The sequence below is a fragment of the Vanessa cardui genome, chromosome 15 (genome assembly GCF_905220365.1).
Source record: "Vanessa cardui chromosome 15, ilVanCard2.1, whole genome shotgun sequence".
Taxonomy (NCBI): Eukaryota; Metazoa; Arthropoda; class Insecta; order Lepidoptera; family Nymphalidae; genus Vanessa; species Vanessa cardui.
Window position 1 is genome coordinate 7,489,361 of NC_061137.1, and position 18,799 is coordinate 7,508,159.

Genomic DNA, 18,799 nt, shown 5'->3' on the forward strand with positions numbered 1-18,799 from the left:
AATTACACTCTCCACCTTGTAGAATTTATCGATAATATCAAAATGTGTGCGTACGTTACTAGCCAAAGGATTGACAGTTCATATGTCAATAGTGTCAAAAATGTGATTACTAGAAATAACTATTGATTAATGGGTTTTCATACTTTTGATAGCTCAATTGTGTCAAACAATAAATTTATTTTTTTCGTATAAATTTTAACATATCTGAACTAAAAAATATTGACTTATGTTTGTGTAAATGGAAAGCTAAATAAAACATTTGGGATAGTGGTATTGAGACTCGTAATCAAACAATAGCAATATTAAATCTTACATACAAATATTTATGATTGACTAACTGCTGCATTGAGAAAGTTCATTTGCAAAGCCGATAAATTAAGAAATTAATATAAAATGAAACATAAAAGTGTGGCTAAGTTGTAACAGTTTACCGATGTTTATGTATGTGTTGTGAGCATATTTCTACGTTGTTTTATATGAGTTTTTAATACTTGAAGATGTCAATACCGCCGGTTGATTTTAGTGTACCGCCACCAACGTTTCACATACCTCCGCCGGTAAGGCCTCCTTTGACTCCTACCTTGGCTCCATCTCAACCGATATATAGCCACCCACCCCCATATTTACCTCCGGGCCATCCCACTGATATACCACCGCCAACTTTTATGAACATATCACCAGTTCCACCAGTTAATATCAGTCCAAATGTGTCAATGTATCCGCCGCCGCCCATTGATGCTCCACCACCATACCCATCAATGCCTTTGGGGTCTACTTACCCTCATTATTATAATATGCAGTTACCAAGTTGGAAAAATTATGGCAGTTCTGCTGCTCCAGTTACTCAAAATCTTCAAAAAACAGCAACTGCTACATCTCCAAGCAATTTCTATAGTAAAGACACCAAAAGCCATGAATCTGACCGTCGTAGCAGAAGCTATTGCAGCTCTTCGAGGGAATATTCATCGTCCAGATCTAGATATTCTCCATACCGGGAAAGAAGTTACGATAGGAGTAGCAAATATGATAGAGGAAGATCAAGATATCGACAATCAAGTCGCAGTCCAAGTTCAAGTCATCGTAGCAAAAGTCCTTCAAAATATAAGCAGAGAGAAAAGGATGATTATTATAACAGAGATAAATGTAATGATAGAAGACGTGAATTTGAGAGTCATAGTAAGAGTTCCTCCAATTACAGAGATCATAGGAGCCATAGTCGAAGCTTTGACAGTCATGATGATAGAAGGCACTATAAAAGCTCAGACAAATACAGACCTCCCTCTCATTTTAGGGAGTCCCAATCACATAGTAGTGTTAGGGAATTGTCATCTAGGAACTCTCGAGATCCATCAGTGCCAAAACCTTTAACTGATCGTGAAAAAATTTTAATAGATTATCAGTAAGATTATTTTTAATATTTTTATCAACAAATATTTGTTTTTTAATTTATTCCATATAGTTACAAAATATATATGTTACAAGTAATTGCATTCAAATATTAAGTTTTTGGTTATTTAACAATAATTTATTCTATATTGTTTTAAATAATATTTGCTTTTTTTAGAAAGAACTATTGCCGAACTTCAGAAGATTTTGTAAAGAAAATGGAAGAATGGTCTAAGGAGCATAATTCTGATGAAGAAGAAGTAAGTTCTTTGTATCAACTCTTTTATAAAAACTCCTATACAATTTGATTACTTATTAAATTATGAGACCTCAGAAATAGCTTATTGTAAATAAAATTAAAAATTGCCATTTTTTATATTTGTAGTAAAGATAATTTTGAGCATAACAATTTTTTAAAGAATTATTCCAAATCTTTAACAATAAAAAAAGTTAGTTTCCATTGTATACATTTTTTAAATCATAAATCGATTTTCTAAAATGATTAAAGATTTAATGAACTAAAGTTATTAAAATAACCCCAATTTTTTGTTTATTGTTCTTCAATAAGGTAATAAATTATGTATCAAATATTTGTTCAAGAATTCGAAAATGTGGTATAGAAGCTCACCCGCTGAGCTTTACTATAAGCCTTCAGACGACGGCACAGGAGTCCAGCAGACTACTAGATTAAAGAAAATTTGTGAAAAGTTTTTCAAAACTCTTATTGAAAGAGGTAGAAATGCAAGGCCAGCAGAGGACGAACTGCCGCCTTTGAAACCACCAAGAGTGAAAATGTGCAAGCATAGATGTAAGATTTTAAACTTGAATATTTAATATGGGCTATTTGACAATGCAAAAAATAAATTGTGAATTATTGTAATCAGTGTATATTATGAGTTTAAATATGGTTATTTACTAACGAAACTTGAAAATAATACTTAATTTATTCAAAAATCAATAAATAAAAATGCATTTTTTCAAACGTTTGTCACGTGACACAAAACGCTCCCGATTGGCCGGGCTTATGATGAAGTCATTTTCTTGTAAAGCTTGCTTTTCTACTATATGTACCACAGATTAAAATACAGCAAAGTGACGTCACCGACCCCATTGCATCGCCATATTATCCAAGTAGCGTTTTCGCGCGTTATTTAAATATGGAATTTTTATATGATATTTTTCGGCAAATATGTACTAGAAATAAAAAATCAACTTTTACTGCGTTCCTTAACCTCTACTAAATAATATAAAATTGATTTTAAAAACCAGTCAAATAGCCTATTATTTTATATTTTTATATGTATGATAAAAAACTTCATAAATATTTTACAAAAAAAAACTTCATATGAGCATTAAAAGTATCACAATAAAATGTTCTTTGGTTTTACTATTTTCTAAATTTAATTTTCGTTTTTGTGAAATGTTTTTATAGTGGAAGATAAAAGTTCCTCATCATCAGAGAGTGACGAGAGCGTGGATGATGACGGTTTACAAGGATACACAGACAGGATCATGTTGGAGTTACAAAGGAAGCAAAGCCATCCAAGGAGACTTCATCCTGAACTATGGTTTGTAAGAAAAGTATTGATTATGTAAAGATTATAGATCTGAAAACAATAATTTATTATTTATTTCATTAAATTACATATCAATACACAATTTAACTAACTCTTAGTGACTTGGTCAGTTTTATTCTGAAACAACAAAGTTTGATGCTGGAAAATAGAAAATAAAAGCACTATTCAAGCTTCGTGAAGTAGCTCTAACATGTTATTTAGTATTTAATTTTATCATTACATGAGAGCTACGTCTAAGGTTTCTCAATATTTTGAAATTGTGTGTTTACTTAATCACTAACTTTTAATCATAAGTCGATTTATCAAAGCAAAATTTAATGGATTATTTATGTAAAAGAAAAAAAAAAAACATATTTCATCGCGAATACGACATAGTTCTGCTATAAAGTTCCTGTAGTATTCTTATTTTTAAACTATTTAGATATGTGATTAGCAACAAGAAAACGCGTCATTATATATCGTTTTTTTTTGTCTTTAATTTATATTAATAATTGAATCTAAAGTATGACATCTTTAAAATCTATGATTGTTAAGACACTAATTCACGACGATAATTTAAAATGGAGGGCTCGTGTTTGTTAATTAAAGGAACAATTTTAGAATAGCGGTTGGCCACAATAGGACAAAACCCAAATAAACAAAATTAGACATTGATTTGACGCGATATTATTGGTCGAGAGCTTGAATAATGTATGACGTTGAATCAAATTGCAAAAAAAATGCCAAAAAAGTGGCAGGCTACATGAAATACTTAAATCTAAATTTCGATTATCTTTATGAATTCTTCAAATTGGAATAAGTTACATAAATAAGTTTATTTTTGAGTTTGATGTGGATTTGGGGGTAGGAGTATAAGTCAGTGAGGTCGTGTCAGGTTCAACAACACGGGCGAGATGAACGGCGGTCCGCTGTGCCGCTGCAGCGCGCGTGCGCGGCGTCTCGGCATCCGCCACGGCGTGTACGCGGGCGAGCGCTCCTTCCCCAAGTGCGTGCCCTCCGAGAGTAACATCGGCCGCCTCTACCACTACTGGTGAGTGCCAGCTGCCATTACACAGACTCACACCTCGCATAGCAATCTAGTTGCAATAGAACTGTTATGGAATATTTAAATTTAAAAAATGTTGAGTACTTAAAGTGTCAATTCATGTTCAATGTCAACTATCAGCTTATTTCACCGACTACAGGATTTATTGAATTTAAATATTGAACAACATCACATTCATTACTCTGATCCTAATATAGTAGCACTTATTTTATGGAAAATTTGATGTAACGGTACCGCAAATACCCAGACTCAAGACAACATAGAAAACGAATGAACTTTTTCTATATTGACCCCGGAATGGCGTACCCATAAAAACCGATCTACTATGACAACACCCACATCTACACCGACAGTCACGGTCGTCAAATAAAATATTATAATTGAACTAAGCGCGCGAAGACATTTTGATCTTGAACTCATCTCGCCTTTGTGATCTTTATTTCAGCATAACGGTGTCACCCCCGACAAATTTTCTCATAAAAGCGCCGACAATTATAGGACACGACGAACACGAATTTCTATTCTCTGGATTTTCAATGTTTTCACACTACAAACTAGCGAAACTGCCGAAATGCAAAGTCATAAGATTCAATATTGAATATACGATATTATACGTCGAGGAACCAGCGCCCCAAAACTTTACTATAGAGGAATTGAATCTATTTGGTAAATATTTTTGAATATTTATCACTAATAATGCCTAAAACAATATATTTTCTGATATATGCAAGCAAGACCTTATGTTAATTTGGTAGACCAGTATGGAGTATGGCTGAGTTCCGGTTGGAAAGGTGTGAGAGTCAGTGTAACTGCAGGCATACGGGACATAACATCTTAGCTACCAAGCTTGGAAGGAATGTTTAATATTCCTTACACCGTCAGATAGTAACTTCTGACGTGAACATTTTTCCGTTCGTCTAAAAAATGTACGATTCAAGTCAGGATCTGTCAGGCATTGCAAGAAATCGTTTTAACTTCTGGAAGTTTAGTAAATCGCTATAGACGAGTCATAATTAATTACCATAATTCGTCAAATAAAAAAAAAAACACGTAAGAACATAAATTAAAGTTAACTGAGACTACGAACTTCGGTATTAGACCAGTTAGTTAGTATTTTGTTAATGGGAAAATTACAATGTTTGGTAACGTTTCTATGTTTCAGAGGAGTACTTATTCACAGAGTTACTAGAACTCGTAGATTTAGATCTGGGCAAAGGTACCGACGATACCTGTTCGCAGTTCCATTTTATGCCGCGATTCATTCGATACCTTCCTGAAGGCGGATGTGAGGTATCTAAATAATTTAGTCAACTTCCTTATTTGGGCAAATTATTCTATTGTATAATTATATCTCACAGTCATATTATATTTTGCAATTAATAAATTTACAGCTTGTTTGAAACATTTTAGTAGATTTATATTTTTTTGCAGAATACTTTCAAAACACTAACGATCATACGAATAGATTTTAAATATTTGCTTAATACACAATCGATGTAATTGTCAAAAAAGGCTGAAAAGTATAGTATATATATAAGATACCAATATATGGTACCCATAATTTTTCTGAGAAAAACTAGTAAAATATATTCTATGTATATGCTTTAATTCCAAGGTCCTGTCAATGTGTGAGGTCCTGAAATTTCTAATCAATGAAAGCGGCTTACTCGTCCCACCGGAGATGTTGGCAGAGTACCACGACATCGACCATTATAGCTGGCAAAAGTTTGTCGACAGGATTAAAGGTATAATGTAACAAAAATAATAGTAGTTTTATGCCTTGCGAATTTATTTGCGGATGTGTAAGGAAAGTTATGTCTAGCTATTTTCATTATATTTATATATTAAGGCTCTTGCGAACTTTTTTATTTATTTTAATAATGTTTTCTAATCAGAAATCAATAAAAAATTTATGCAGCTGGATGAAATCTATACAAAATATTCATGTCATTTGTAACGTTTCTGTCATGTTTATTATTATATTATTATTATCATGTTTATATTATATTGTGCTTTGCTCCTTGTTTTTGCGTTGTTGACTGGTGTAAAATTTCGCAATAAGTCTGCTTTTGCACAAAAGCAAATGAATAACTCAATATAGTTGAGTGTGATGCTAATAATTTATATTTTGGGTATTCTACTATATTTGAAAAGTACTACAAGAAGTTGACATTCCTAGTTAAAATATATTTCGGCAAAATAAACACGTTTTCTTGTCGTAAAATAAGATAACATTTTAATATTTCCGCAAAAGTTTCGATACGTCATATTGGTAAAAACAAAAGTCGTTTGTATGACTGAAAGTAATTCAACTTTAACAGCTAAATAAATAAGTAGGTTTTAATAAAGCAACTGACAAAGGAAAGCAATGATTACTGCTTAAAGTTAAATTTGATATGAATGCACGTAACTGATTACACTGTATTGTCAGTTTTTGCCTATATGACGTCATACACCAGCGGCTCGTGTTTTAGGTCACGTTCTATACAGATTAATAATTACGACTTTTAATTTTAATATAATAAAATAAGAAGATGCTTTTATAATTCAAAATTAGAATATTGAGTTACGTTTGTACATAAATTTTACATTTCATTAAATTTCATAATTTATATTTCACTACCTGAGGTAATCTATTTAGATGCACTTTGGATGTTATCTAAGAACTCGTGCGCACTGGTAACTTTTGACACGGTGACTGTTTCGTCACTCTTGTCGAGCCCGTGAATATGTACAGACGCAGACACAAATGTCACGTCGTAATGTGCGCGCACCTCCATACATATTCATGGACTCGACGGAAGTGACGAAACAGTCACCGTGACAAAAGTTACCAGTGCGCGCAGTGCGTAAATGGACACGGTCAATAACGATTAAAAATAAAATAAAATAAAAACTTTAAAAATTGAACATATATTTAGGTTTTGCTTTGTCACATCAACAAAATTATATTATTTTCAAATAAGTTAAGGTTTTCTTTCTTTTTAACGTTTGTGACACCCTTGCATATATTAATTATAACAGTACATTTTACTATTATTTAGAAAATGTTTTTAAGAAACAGCGGACAAAAGTTTAAAAATAAAATATACTTACAGGTATGATAGTGACGTACCCCGGTAAGAAACCGTGTTCAGTCCGCGTCGATCAACTGGACCGAAGTCCGACTATCAATATCGGAGAAATGAAGGATCCTTCGGAAATGAAAAACTATTATCCAGAAATAGTGCATTTCGGTATAAGGCCACCTCAACTGAGTTACGCTGGAAACCCTGAGTGAGTTTTTGTAGTATTATAATTTTTGTTTTACTTGGAGGTAGAACAACGCCTCATCATATGTTTTACCGCCAAGCAGCAATAATTTGCATTCTTGCGCTCGATCGATTTTTATATATTTGTATTTGTGAGGTTCTTAAACTTAAACTCATTTTGAGCTTTACATTGATTTCCTCATTGACATAGTACATATGTGTTTCTGTAGTAGCATCGGTTAAAGGTGTAATGTGGATTTCTAAAATATGATTTGTCTTTGTATGTATTCTGCAATATTCATGATTACGTGTTTGCAGTCCACTTTTTCATAACTATCCAGTTATAGGAGCAAGTGCCATATTATGTCTTTAATTTTTTTAGGGAAGGTAATCAGTTCTTATAAAATGTTAGTCACTGAGCAAACTCTTTTGTATTTTAAAATAAAATAACCAAGAATAAAAATGAACTTTGTTTTTGACGACATTTTTGAACGATGTTAAATATTTTAGGTATCAAAAAGCGTGGCGTTATTATGTAAAATATCGTCATCTCATTGCCAACATGGCAAAGCCGTCGTCCGTTGAACGGCAAAAGTTGGCGGCAAAAGAAGCGAGATTACAGGAAATGAGGACACAGAGTAAAATGAAAAGGGATGTCACGGTTGCCATATCTTCGGAGGGCTTTTATACAACCGGCCTTATGTGCGATGTGGTACAGGTAAACAGAAAAATCTTTACAAACATCACTATAATTCATCTTCCTGTAAGAATTAATCGATTTAATTATTTTTTAACAATTTTCTCAGCACGCCATGTTAATACCGGTTCTAGTGAGACACCTAAGATTCCACAAATCTCTAGAGAGCTTAGAGGAGAAGATTGGTTATACGTTCAAACAGAGGGCACTCTTGCAAACAGCACTGACCCATCCTTCGTACAGAGAGAACTTTGGAACGAATCCCGACCACGCTAGAAATAGTTTGACCAATTGTGGTATACGACAGCCGGAGTATGGCGACAGAAGGATACATTACACGAGGAAGAAAGGTATTATGTCACATTCTTTTCTATCTCCATTTACATAACATAGACTTTTTCATTCCATTTCGTTTTTTTTTATGCATAAATATACCCAATGTATGTACAATGAATTCTGCAAGCAATTTCGTCTTTGTAGCTGAAGTAGTATGTAAAATCTATTTTAGGACTGATTTAGAAGACATATCTGTCTAATCTCTTTTAAATAAAACTAGTTATAACGGATTTGAATCGCGTATATTAATTATTTTTGACATCCCGACGTTTCGAGCACTTTACAGCGTTTGCGGCGAAACGTCGGGATGTAAAATAAAAAAATAATTAAAAATAATAAATATATGCGATTCAAATCCGTTATAACTAGTTTTATTTAAATGTGTAATAATCGCGAAAATTTAAGACAACATTATGTCTAATCTCTGCTAATATTATAAATGTAACTAACTCTGTATGTAAGTAACTCTTTCTGTCTGTGAATTTGATGAAATTTCGTATGAAGCAAACTTGAAGTCCAGGGAAGGATATAAGTTACTTTTTTTGCCTAACATATGACAACCAACCCCCTAAAAAGCGAGCAACACCGCGAACGACAACTAGTGCTAGATAAATTGATATAAATATACAACAACAAACAACAACAACCTGTAAATTCCCACTGCTGGGCTAAAGGCCTCCTCTCCCTTTGAGGAGAAGGTTTGGAAAGTATTCCACCACGCTATTCCAATGCGGGTTGGTGGAATACACATGTGGCAGAATTTCTATGAAATTTGTCACATGCAGGTTTCCTCACGATGTTTTCCTTCACCGCTGAGCACGAGATGAATTATAAAGACAAATTAAGCACATGAATCAGCGGTGCTTGCCTAGGTTTGAACCCGCAATCATCGGTTAAGATGCACGTGTTCTAACCACTGGGCCATCTCGACTCATAAATATACATACAAATACAAAACATAAAAGTTCTACCCACTACTATTAATCTTTTCCAGGTATCGTGACACTCATAAACATAATGTCTCGTTTCGGTAAGACCAATGAGACAGAGTCCGATATAAAACACAACGAACGCTTGGAGTTCCTCGGAGACGCAGTGGTCGAGTTCATATCCTCCATACATTTGTTCCGGATGTTTCCGGGACTCACGGAGGGTGGCTTGGCGACTTATAGAGCTTCTATTGTGCAGAACCAACACTTGGCGCAGTTAGCGAAGGTATAAAAGATTATTGCTATAACTTTGTAAGAAAGTTTTATACTTCTCTTCTTGTAAAACGATATTTTGAAGTGAATAGTCCATTCGTGGAAACTTCGTTTTGCGTAAGAACGCACAATTTGTCGCTGGTTACGTAATGGCGTAGCAGACAAATTTTTTTTTTTATATATACAAATAAGTAACTGACAAGTCAATTTACAAATAGAGTAGTAGACAAAAAAAGAAGAATATTAAGATCGATATGACGATCGTATTAAATGATAATAGCGGTAAATTTGTATCTACCGCAATACTCCCGCCTTTTTTTCTTTTTTTTTTAAAGATTTTATGTGACGTGACGCATATGTCATTCGACTTAGATGTTTATTCCAACAATATAATTATTATTGGTCACAGCCAGTGTAACTAACGGTAGAAAGGACGTAATAACTCAGTTTCTATAGTTAGCGGCATATATAAGAAATGATTAAAATTTCTTGCGGTACCAAAGCCTAAAGCTGGGGTGACCTCTGACCATGGCTCATTTGTCCCATTTGCCCCCCTATTTCATACAAAAAGACAATGATGCAAACGTCATTACCTCGTCAGCAATGATGTTTTAGTAAACAGATATATTATTAACGCGCAAAAAGTGAAGACTAGAAAACGTCCTAATTGGGACGTTTGCCTTTAGTCGTTTTACGTAGTAATACGTTTTAATACATCATAATTACTTAGTAATACGTTTTGCGTAATTAAAACATCTAGTTATCCCTCTTACTTATTGTTTTTATCAAGCTATCCTTTTTACTTTTAACGAAAAGTAAAAAAAACGGTCCCCGGCGCGGCACACTTTTTTCTGTTGTTTAGTATGGATATAACATATCTGTTTATTAGAATATCATTGATCAATATCTTATATATATATATATTTGTGTTTATGTAGAACATGTGATATATTTTTGGTTTGTTTTTTCGTTTTATAAATGTATTACAAAACTAATCATCATAATTTCATTAAAAAAATCCAATAATATGAGCTACAAACAAAAACGAAAACCAACTAATTATTGTATAATTAACCTTGTAATAAAGGTATTAGGTTGCTTTTACTTTGTCGTCAGTAATGCGTATGTGTTCACAGAACATAGGTCTGGAGCAGTACATGCTGTACGCGCACGGCTCGGACCTGTGCCGCGAAGTAGTGATGCGCCACGCGATGGCAAACTGCTTCGAGGCGCTCATGGGAGCCCTGTTCCTCGACGCCGGCCTGGAGGTAGCCCCGCTTGCACCAAAACGACTCCAAAACAATCTTAGTTGTGATATTTGTAGCAAAATCAAAATAAACTTTATTCAAGTAGGCTTTTATAAGCACTTTTGAATCGTCATTTTACAATTAAGTGAAGCTACCACCGGTTCGGAAAGTAGATTCTACCGAGAAGGACCGGCAAGAAACTCAGTAGTTACTCTTTTTTTAACATTTAAAAAATACAACGTCATGTTAATTAAATACAATTATTTCAATTAATGTATCCTGCTTGGAAGTCAACAGGTATTAACTCCACGCTTTTTTATCATCTACAAAATCTTGTATCGAATAGTATGCTTTTTCTACCAATGTATTTTTAACAAACGATTTGAATTTACTAAACGGCAAAGTTAAAAATTTCTGCGTAAACTTAAAAAGCAGCTTGGAGTATTAAGATAGGCGCACACTGAGACGGGCCGCAACGCATAACAAAAATGCTCCTGAATCAGTTTCATACATTTTGTATGGGCTATCGCACACCTCAGGCTGGCCGCAACGGGCCGCATCGTAACGCATTGGCGCATCACTAGCCAGGCGTATTTTTGCGGCGATGTTATGCGTTGCAATGCGGCCCGTCTCATTGTGCGTCAGCAGACGCAACAATTCGACGAAATTAGTTCGCGAATTACCATAATTAATTAATAAAAATAATTAATAAAAAAGAAACCGAATCATCAACAATATTTGTTCAGGTATTTTTTTATAGTACTAAAGTTTATTATTTTTTTTAGTAGAACAGTACAAGGAATTGTGCGACCTACAATATCCCAAATATGATGATGTACAGAGAAGGAATAATATGGCAAGAGAAAGGCGGAATCATAAAACAACATATTAAAAAAAAGCTCTTCGTCAGAACTATCCATCTTTTTCGATTGCCAAAACCTGACTGATTATTAAGGCTCGCGCAAACTATAGCCGCGGCGGGCCTCAACGCATCGCATTGCAAAATTGCGCCAAAGCATATAGAAGGCGCATCGGGTATCACCGCAACCCAATATCTTATAGTCAGTCAGGTTTTGGCAATCGAAGAAGATGGATAGTTCTGACGAAGAGCTTTTTTTTTAATATGTTGTTTTATGATTCCGCCTTTCTCTTGCCATATTATTCCTTCTCTGTACATCATCATATTTGGGATATTGTAGGTCGCACAATTCCTTGTACTGTTCTACTAAAAAAAATAATAAACTTTAGTACTATAAAAAAATACCTGAATAAATATTGTTGATGATTCGGTTTCTGTTTTATCAATTATTTTTATTAATTAATTATGGTAATTCGCGAACTAATTTCGTCGAATTGTTGCGTCTGCTAACGCACACTGAGACGGGCCGCATTGCAACGCATAACATCGCCGCAAAAATACGCCTGGCTAGTGATGCGCCAATGCGTTGCGATGCGGCGCGTCGCGGCCAGCCTGAGGTGTGCGATAGCCCATACAAAATGTATGAAACTGATTCAGGAGAATTTTTGTTATGCGTTGCGGCCAGCCTCGGTGTGCGCCTATCTTTACACCTCCGTTTCTCGATAAGTGTCTTTGCTCTCTTTTTTACTGTTTATCCCCTACATGACCTCTGCTGTAGTGCCGAGTAATTATCATAGCGAATTATTCTTAAAGAGAGATAATAGATTGCATATGTTATTGTCCGCCTTGACGCAATCGGTCAGTAGAACATACTACATAATAATCATAAAAAAAAAGTACAACAATATTTTTCGTATTGTTAATTAATAATTCTCACTTTCCAATATTTTTTGTGATTAATGCGAGGAACTGTTTTAGTTATAATAATTTCTTTATCTTCTATATAAGATATTTTTTTTATTATTTCAGGTCACGGATAAAGTGTTTGGGTTATCTCTCTGGTACCACGAACCTGATTTGCTGGAGGCGTGGTCTAAGGAGCGACCGCATCCGCTGCAAGACCAAGAGCCGTTGGGCGACAGGAAATATATTAAAAACTTTGAGTTCCTACAGAAGTTGACTGAATTTGAAGAGAGTATAGGTTAGCCAAATATTCTGTGACACTATTCACCCACTCTCTTTTTCTTTCTGATTCACTGCCATGTTAAAGCCTCTATTTCTTTGAAGGTGTAGAACTTATTCTCCTGCATCAATGCGGGTTGACGACCTCCGTGGTCGAGTGGTGTGTACATCGGTTTTCAAGGGTTCGATTCCCGGCTGAGCTGAGATATAGATTATCATTAGTTTTCTATGTTGTCTTGGGTCTGGGTGTTTGTGGTACCTTCATTACTTCTGATTTTCCATAACACAAGTGCTTTAGCTACTTACATTGGGATCAGAGTAATGTAATAAATGTTGTCTAAAAAAAATATTCGAATAAATTAATCTTAATTTTAATTAGACACATGCAGGTTTCCTCCAGTATTTCCGTTCACTGCTGAGCACGAGACTTAGATGTAAACTAGAAAATACTTAATTACTTTTTGTTTAAATTTTAACTTATTATCATTTCTAATGTATATTAAGGGTATAAGTTTATTTCAGGTGTTCAATTTAAACACATACGTCTGTTAGCGCGTGCGTTCACTGACCGCTCCGTGGGATTCACGCATCTGACCCTGGGATCCAACCAGCGCTTGGAGTTTCTGGGTGACACCGTGCTGCAACTTGTTGTGTCCGATAGGCTGTACAGACACTTCCCGGACCACCACGAAGGGCATTTATCTGTGAGACCATTTTTATCATGATAATATACAATATGTTGTCATCCTCACCCATACAATTGCCATTGATAGAGTATAGTACGACACGACATAGATGTCGCATCGGCAAAATTCGTAAAACCTATCACATCCGAATTGAGTACGCTATACCAAATTATCAATAATTATTTCTCATGCGAATATGATCTTTACGCAAACGTAATAACTTGTAATATCATATGACCTAATATATTCGTCAATTTGACGCATCGATTTACATGCACTTGCTTTCTCTGACGCGTGAATCTATAGCGACGAATAGCGTCGAATGGCGCGATATGGAGCTATTTCTATTGGCTGTGTAAATCGGCAGTGTAAATTAGATGTAGATCTAATTTGTGTCGTACTATACCTAATTTATTTTAATTGATACTGTACCTATTAATTTTGTCTGGAATATATAATAAAAATGTGCCAGGAATACATTTCTGTAAATTTTAGTGATTTGGTTTCCGTAAAAAATCCCTGAAAGAGCAACAGAAAGACAGAACTTACGCATATTTAAAATTAATTAATAATTATATTAATTATTTTTTTGTATCAGAAATTTTAAACAAGATTATATTTCCAGTTGCTTCGGTCATCTCTAGTCAATAATCGCACGCAAGCAATGGTGTGTGATGATCTCAATATGTCGGAGTACGCCATATACAACAATCCCAAAGCTAAGCCAACCACAAAGAAACACAAGGCGGATTTGCTTGAAGCATTTCTGGGCGCTTTGTATATTGATAAGGTAGGTTTATTTATGTAGCGAATTATGATAGTCTCATTAATAAAATAAAAAAAAAACTTAAAGTAATAGTCTAAATATCACGAACTCGCTCACGAAGGGTTCCGTACCATTGACTATGTAAACAACAGAAGCTTATTAATAGCAAGAGAAATACATAATTCGTAAAAATTTCAATTTGGTGGAATCCTCAATCTAAATTGAGTTATAATAGTATTTAATTTGTATTATTTAAAATGATGATATACGAATTTGAAAATAAATGATTTATATTTTAATAATTTTTATCGACTACAGTAAGGCTTTCGATACCTTGCAACATGATATTTTAATAAAAAAAACTGGATAATACTGGAGTTAGGGGGCCATTACTTAAATGGTGTGAGAATTATCTTAATAATAGGTCTTATAAAGTCAAGATAGGGTCATCGTATAGTGAGAGTGTATGTGTTAGTGAGGGAACGGCTGAAGGATCTGTTTTAGGCCCCTTGCATTATCTTGCCTATGTAAATGATATAAGCCATATAGTACAAAAATGTGAAATTTATCAATTTGCTGACGATACTTGCCTTATATCATCTAATAAACATATAAACGTTGCTGAATCTGAAATTCAGGCAGATTTTGATAGAATTTGCATGTGGTCACACGATAATGGACTTATTCTAAATGCAGAAAAAACTAGCCTAATGCATGTCCGTTCTAGTCATAATATCACAGATATAATACCTCGGGTCATTGCCCACGATCATCACTGTTTACACACTCAATGTAATGGCATTAAATGCTATTGTCCACCTCTAAAATTAGTTGAAGAACAAAAATATCTTGGCCTAATTGTAGATAATCGTTTTAACTGGAGTAAGCACGTTGATAAGGTATGCGATCAGTTACGTGTTTTTATGGCAAAACTATACATAATAAAGCATAAGGTACCCTTCCCCATATTACTCATGATGTATAGGACCCTAGCAGAAAGTATCATATCCTACGGCCTGGGTAGTTATGGACGTACATTTAAAACTTACCTAGACCGAATATTTAAAATACAGCAAAGAATATTAAAAAATATAGTACCCCAAAAAATTCAAATTAAAATAAAAAACAAAATTTCTCTTTTCAAATATTGTAAAGTCTTACCAGTGTATGATCTAATTAAACTCGTTATACTCTCTAACAATTATTTTAATAATGAACTAAAAAATCCTTATATTCATAATATGACTACCAGAAATATAACCAATAAAAACTTAACCTTTCCAAGAACCAAAAATCTATACGGGAAAAAATCTCTTAACTATGTCCTACCTATGTTTATAAATTAGTTACCAAAAACTATTAGAGAAAAAATTACAGAAAAAAATATCAAAAATGTCCTAAAAAAATATTTTTATCAAAAATTATAATATACTATGTATGTATATATATGTATGTATATATATATGTATAAATATGTGTATATATATGTATGTGTGTGTATGTGTATGTATGTGTATGTATGTGTATGTGTATATGGTATGTATATAAATAAAAAAAATATATATAATTAAATGAGACATTTGGGAACAGTCTGTATTGTTTAGTTTTAATAAATAGTATATGCGAATACTTTTCTTAGCCAATACAAACCAGAAAATGGTTTAATAGCTTGTAAAATATATTAATGTGTATGTTTTATTATAAAAAGAAATAAATAAATAAAAAAAAAATGATTCCATCCAAGAATTTAGAATACTGCCAGGCGTTCTGCAACGCGTGCCTGTTCCCGCGTCTGCAGGAATTCATCTTGAACCAGAACTGGAACGATCCCAAGTCGAAGCTGCAGCAGTGCTGTCTCACTCTGCGCTCCATGGAAGGAGGAGAGCCTGACATACCGGTTTACAAGTTCGTATTTTGTTTTTGCCTAGTCTTTGCGACTACCCACAGCTAACCAGTAGTTTGAAATAATACAATATAAACAAATAATATAATTTAAAAATTCTATTTTTATTAATAGTACACATTAATGCTCTTGTCGTTTGTATTGTGTTGTACTTGGTGGTAGGGCTTTACGCAAGCCCGTCTGGTTGGTACCACTCACTTGTCATTTATTCTACTGTTTGTAACTTATGAAAATACCCTGACCTGAGAAGAACCGGCGAAAGAAACTCAGCGAGAATTTTTTTTTTGTTTGTCTCATAGATTATATAAACAATTTAGTATGAGTTGAAATAGCCAGAAGGCTATCGTTTCATTCCCAAGGTGTGCTATATCGATCATAAACTCATTAATTGTATAGTAACCTTTTGCACACAAGCGTTCCTTAATAATTTTTTTAAATTGGCAACAGAGGCATTTTGAACGCTTTTTGGTATCCTGTTGTAAAACCGTAGACACTGCCCCACAAAGGACTTACTGACTATGTAGTCGAGTAACAGGAGTAACAAGTTTGTGTTTGTTCCTTGTACCAATGCTATGAGTATCACATTTTCTCATGAAATCATTAATATTTTTTCGTACAAACATAACATTTCAGAATATATATTGAGAAGCAACAGTCAATATCTTGATTACTTTAAATTTATTACTTAACGATTTTTATTTCGATGCATATTGCATAATATATATGAGTAGAGTGATTAGTGAATGTGAGTTGGGCTTGTGCGTGCGCAGGGTGATCGAGTGCCTGGGCCCGACCAACACGCGCGTGTACACGGTGGGCGTGTACTTCCGCGGCGAGCGGCTGGCGGCGGCGCGCGGGCACTCCATACAGGAGGCCGAGATGAACGCCGCCGAGCACGCGCTCAGCTGCGCGCACGGTGAGCGACACACGCACACGCTACCGCTGCGCAGTGGGCCGCAGGCACGAACAGGCTCACTGCGCGGACGCCCCTACACGACCAACCGTCACACTTACACTTTAAATACGAACAGGCTCACTGCGCGGACGCCCCTACACGACCAACCGTCACACTTACACTTTAAATACGAACAGGCTCACTGCGCAGACGCCCCTACACGACCAACCGTCACACTTACACTTTAAATACGAACAGGCTCACTGCGCAGACGCCCCTACTCGACCAACCGTCACACACACACTTTAAATACGAACAGGCTCACTGCGCAGACGCCCCTACACGACCAACCGTCACATTTACACTTTAAATACGAACAGGCTCACTGCGCAGACGCCCCTACACGACCAACCGTCACACTTACACTTTAAATACGAACAGGCTCACTGCGCAGACGCCCCTACACGACCAACCGTCACACACACACTTTAAATACGAACAGGCTCACTGCGCAGACGCCCCTACACGACCAACCGTCACACTTACACGTTAAATACGAACAGGCTCACTGCGCAGACGCCCCTACACGACCAACCGTCACACACACACTTTAAATAATACCTCCCGTTACACACACTATGTGTCGTTATTGATTGCAAAGAACACCAGTGGGGAGTTGTTTGCAATTTACAAATGAATATCAAATAAATGTCCATAATTTTTAATCGATCTGTAAATGATCAATGTTTTTATTCTAGTTTGTTAATAAAAATTGTGATATATTTTATTTTTACGGTAGAGATACCGTAAATTCTTGTGAAGAAATCCTTTCAGGATTTCTTCATTATTTTTTTTCTTATTTTATTCTATAATATATTTATTCCAGAATTATTCCCGCAATTGGATCATCAAAAAAGACTAATTGCGAAGACAATGCGGAAGAAGAAAAATCGTCAGAAGGGCAACAATAAAAACACGAAACCGGAAAAGGAATCGTTGTTCCAAAGGAAGATTAACGACGACAACGCGCCCAAAGCGTACAGACTCGGAGCTCAAGAGGAGGAAAGTTCGGACGAAAGCGTCCGGGAACCTTCGGACACAGAGCAGCAAAATCCGGAAGATCGAAATTCAAACGACGACTCCGGATTGGACAGCGATTCAGCAACAGTTCCCGATAAGTTTGAAAACATACAGGTCAGCAGCCTCCTGACTGACATGGAGAAGTTAAAGGAGGATCTGATAAAGAGGAACGAATACGATAAGCTGAAAGAGAAATGCCGCAAACTCGACTCCGATGATGACTAGTTTGGGTCTTAATGGGAAAAACTTATTTAATGAGTGTTGAAATTTCAATATTTCCATGTTGTCTAAAAGGCATATTATATAAGCGTATCGATGTAGGGTTATTGGTATATTCCATTAACGTAGATTATAAGCAAAACAAGTTACGATAAGCCTAAATGTTTAATCAATATTCAATAAATGTATTTTTCTCTAGCAACAATCCGTCGCTATTTACTGTAAGTATAAAAGTTGTACTGAGCTTGATACTTAAAAAAGACTTTACATTTTGACGTGTGACAACAAAAAAATTTAAATAAATGTCTATGAAATGCGATACCCCGTTTTTATTTTTAATTTATTTTTGTATAAATTGAGATTATTTAATGTTATTAGTAGTGTTTAATTTGGTGGTATGGCTTTATGTAAATCCAATCACGTATTATACAGCTAAGCAATACTTATGTATTTTTTAAGTATTTATGT

At 34.9% G+C, this 18,799-nt stretch overlaps 1 protein-coding gene across 1 annotated transcript; it reads left to right on the plus strand.

The window, feature by feature from the left end:
- The first annotated feature begins 99 nt into the window (after positions 1–99).
- On the plus strand, positions 100–18,650 carry LOC124535579 (ribonuclease 3). The gene is made up of 19 exons (XM_047111830.1): positions 100–1,399; positions 1,565–1,646; positions 1,987–2,194; positions 2,819–2,954; positions 3,838–3,993; positions 4,454–4,674; positions 5,171–5,298; positions 5,624–5,753; positions 7,107–7,284; positions 7,770–7,977; positions 8,066–8,306; positions 9,287–9,507; positions 10,631–10,762; positions 12,630–12,801; positions 13,305–13,486; positions 14,094–14,258; positions 15,979–16,139; positions 16,908–17,053; positions 17,919–18,650. The coding sequence occupies exons 1-19, from the start codon at positions 498–500 to the stop codon at positions 18,335–18,337; spliced, it is 4,188 nt and encodes a 1,395-aa protein (XP_046967786.1). The 5' UTR covers positions 100–497; the 3' UTR covers positions 18,338–18,650.
- The last annotated feature ends 149 nt before the right edge of the window (positions 18,651–18,799 follow it).

What these genes read in the sequence shown, in the direction of transcription:
- LOC124535579 (XM_047111830.1), top strand. Translation starts at nt 498, where the DNA reads ATGTCAATACCGCCGGTTGATTTTAGTGTACCGCCACCAACGTTTCAC. An exon ending in AGTTACGCTGGAAACCCTGA is followed by an intron (nt 7,285 to 7,769) that starts GTGAGTTTTTGT and finishes TAAATATTTTAG; the next exon opens with GTATCAAAAAGCGTGGCGTT. An exon ending in CCTGACATACCGGTTTACAA is followed by an intron (nt 16,140 to 16,907) that starts GTTCGTATTTTG and finishes GTGCGTGCGCAG; the next exon opens with GGTGATCGAGTGCCTGGGCC.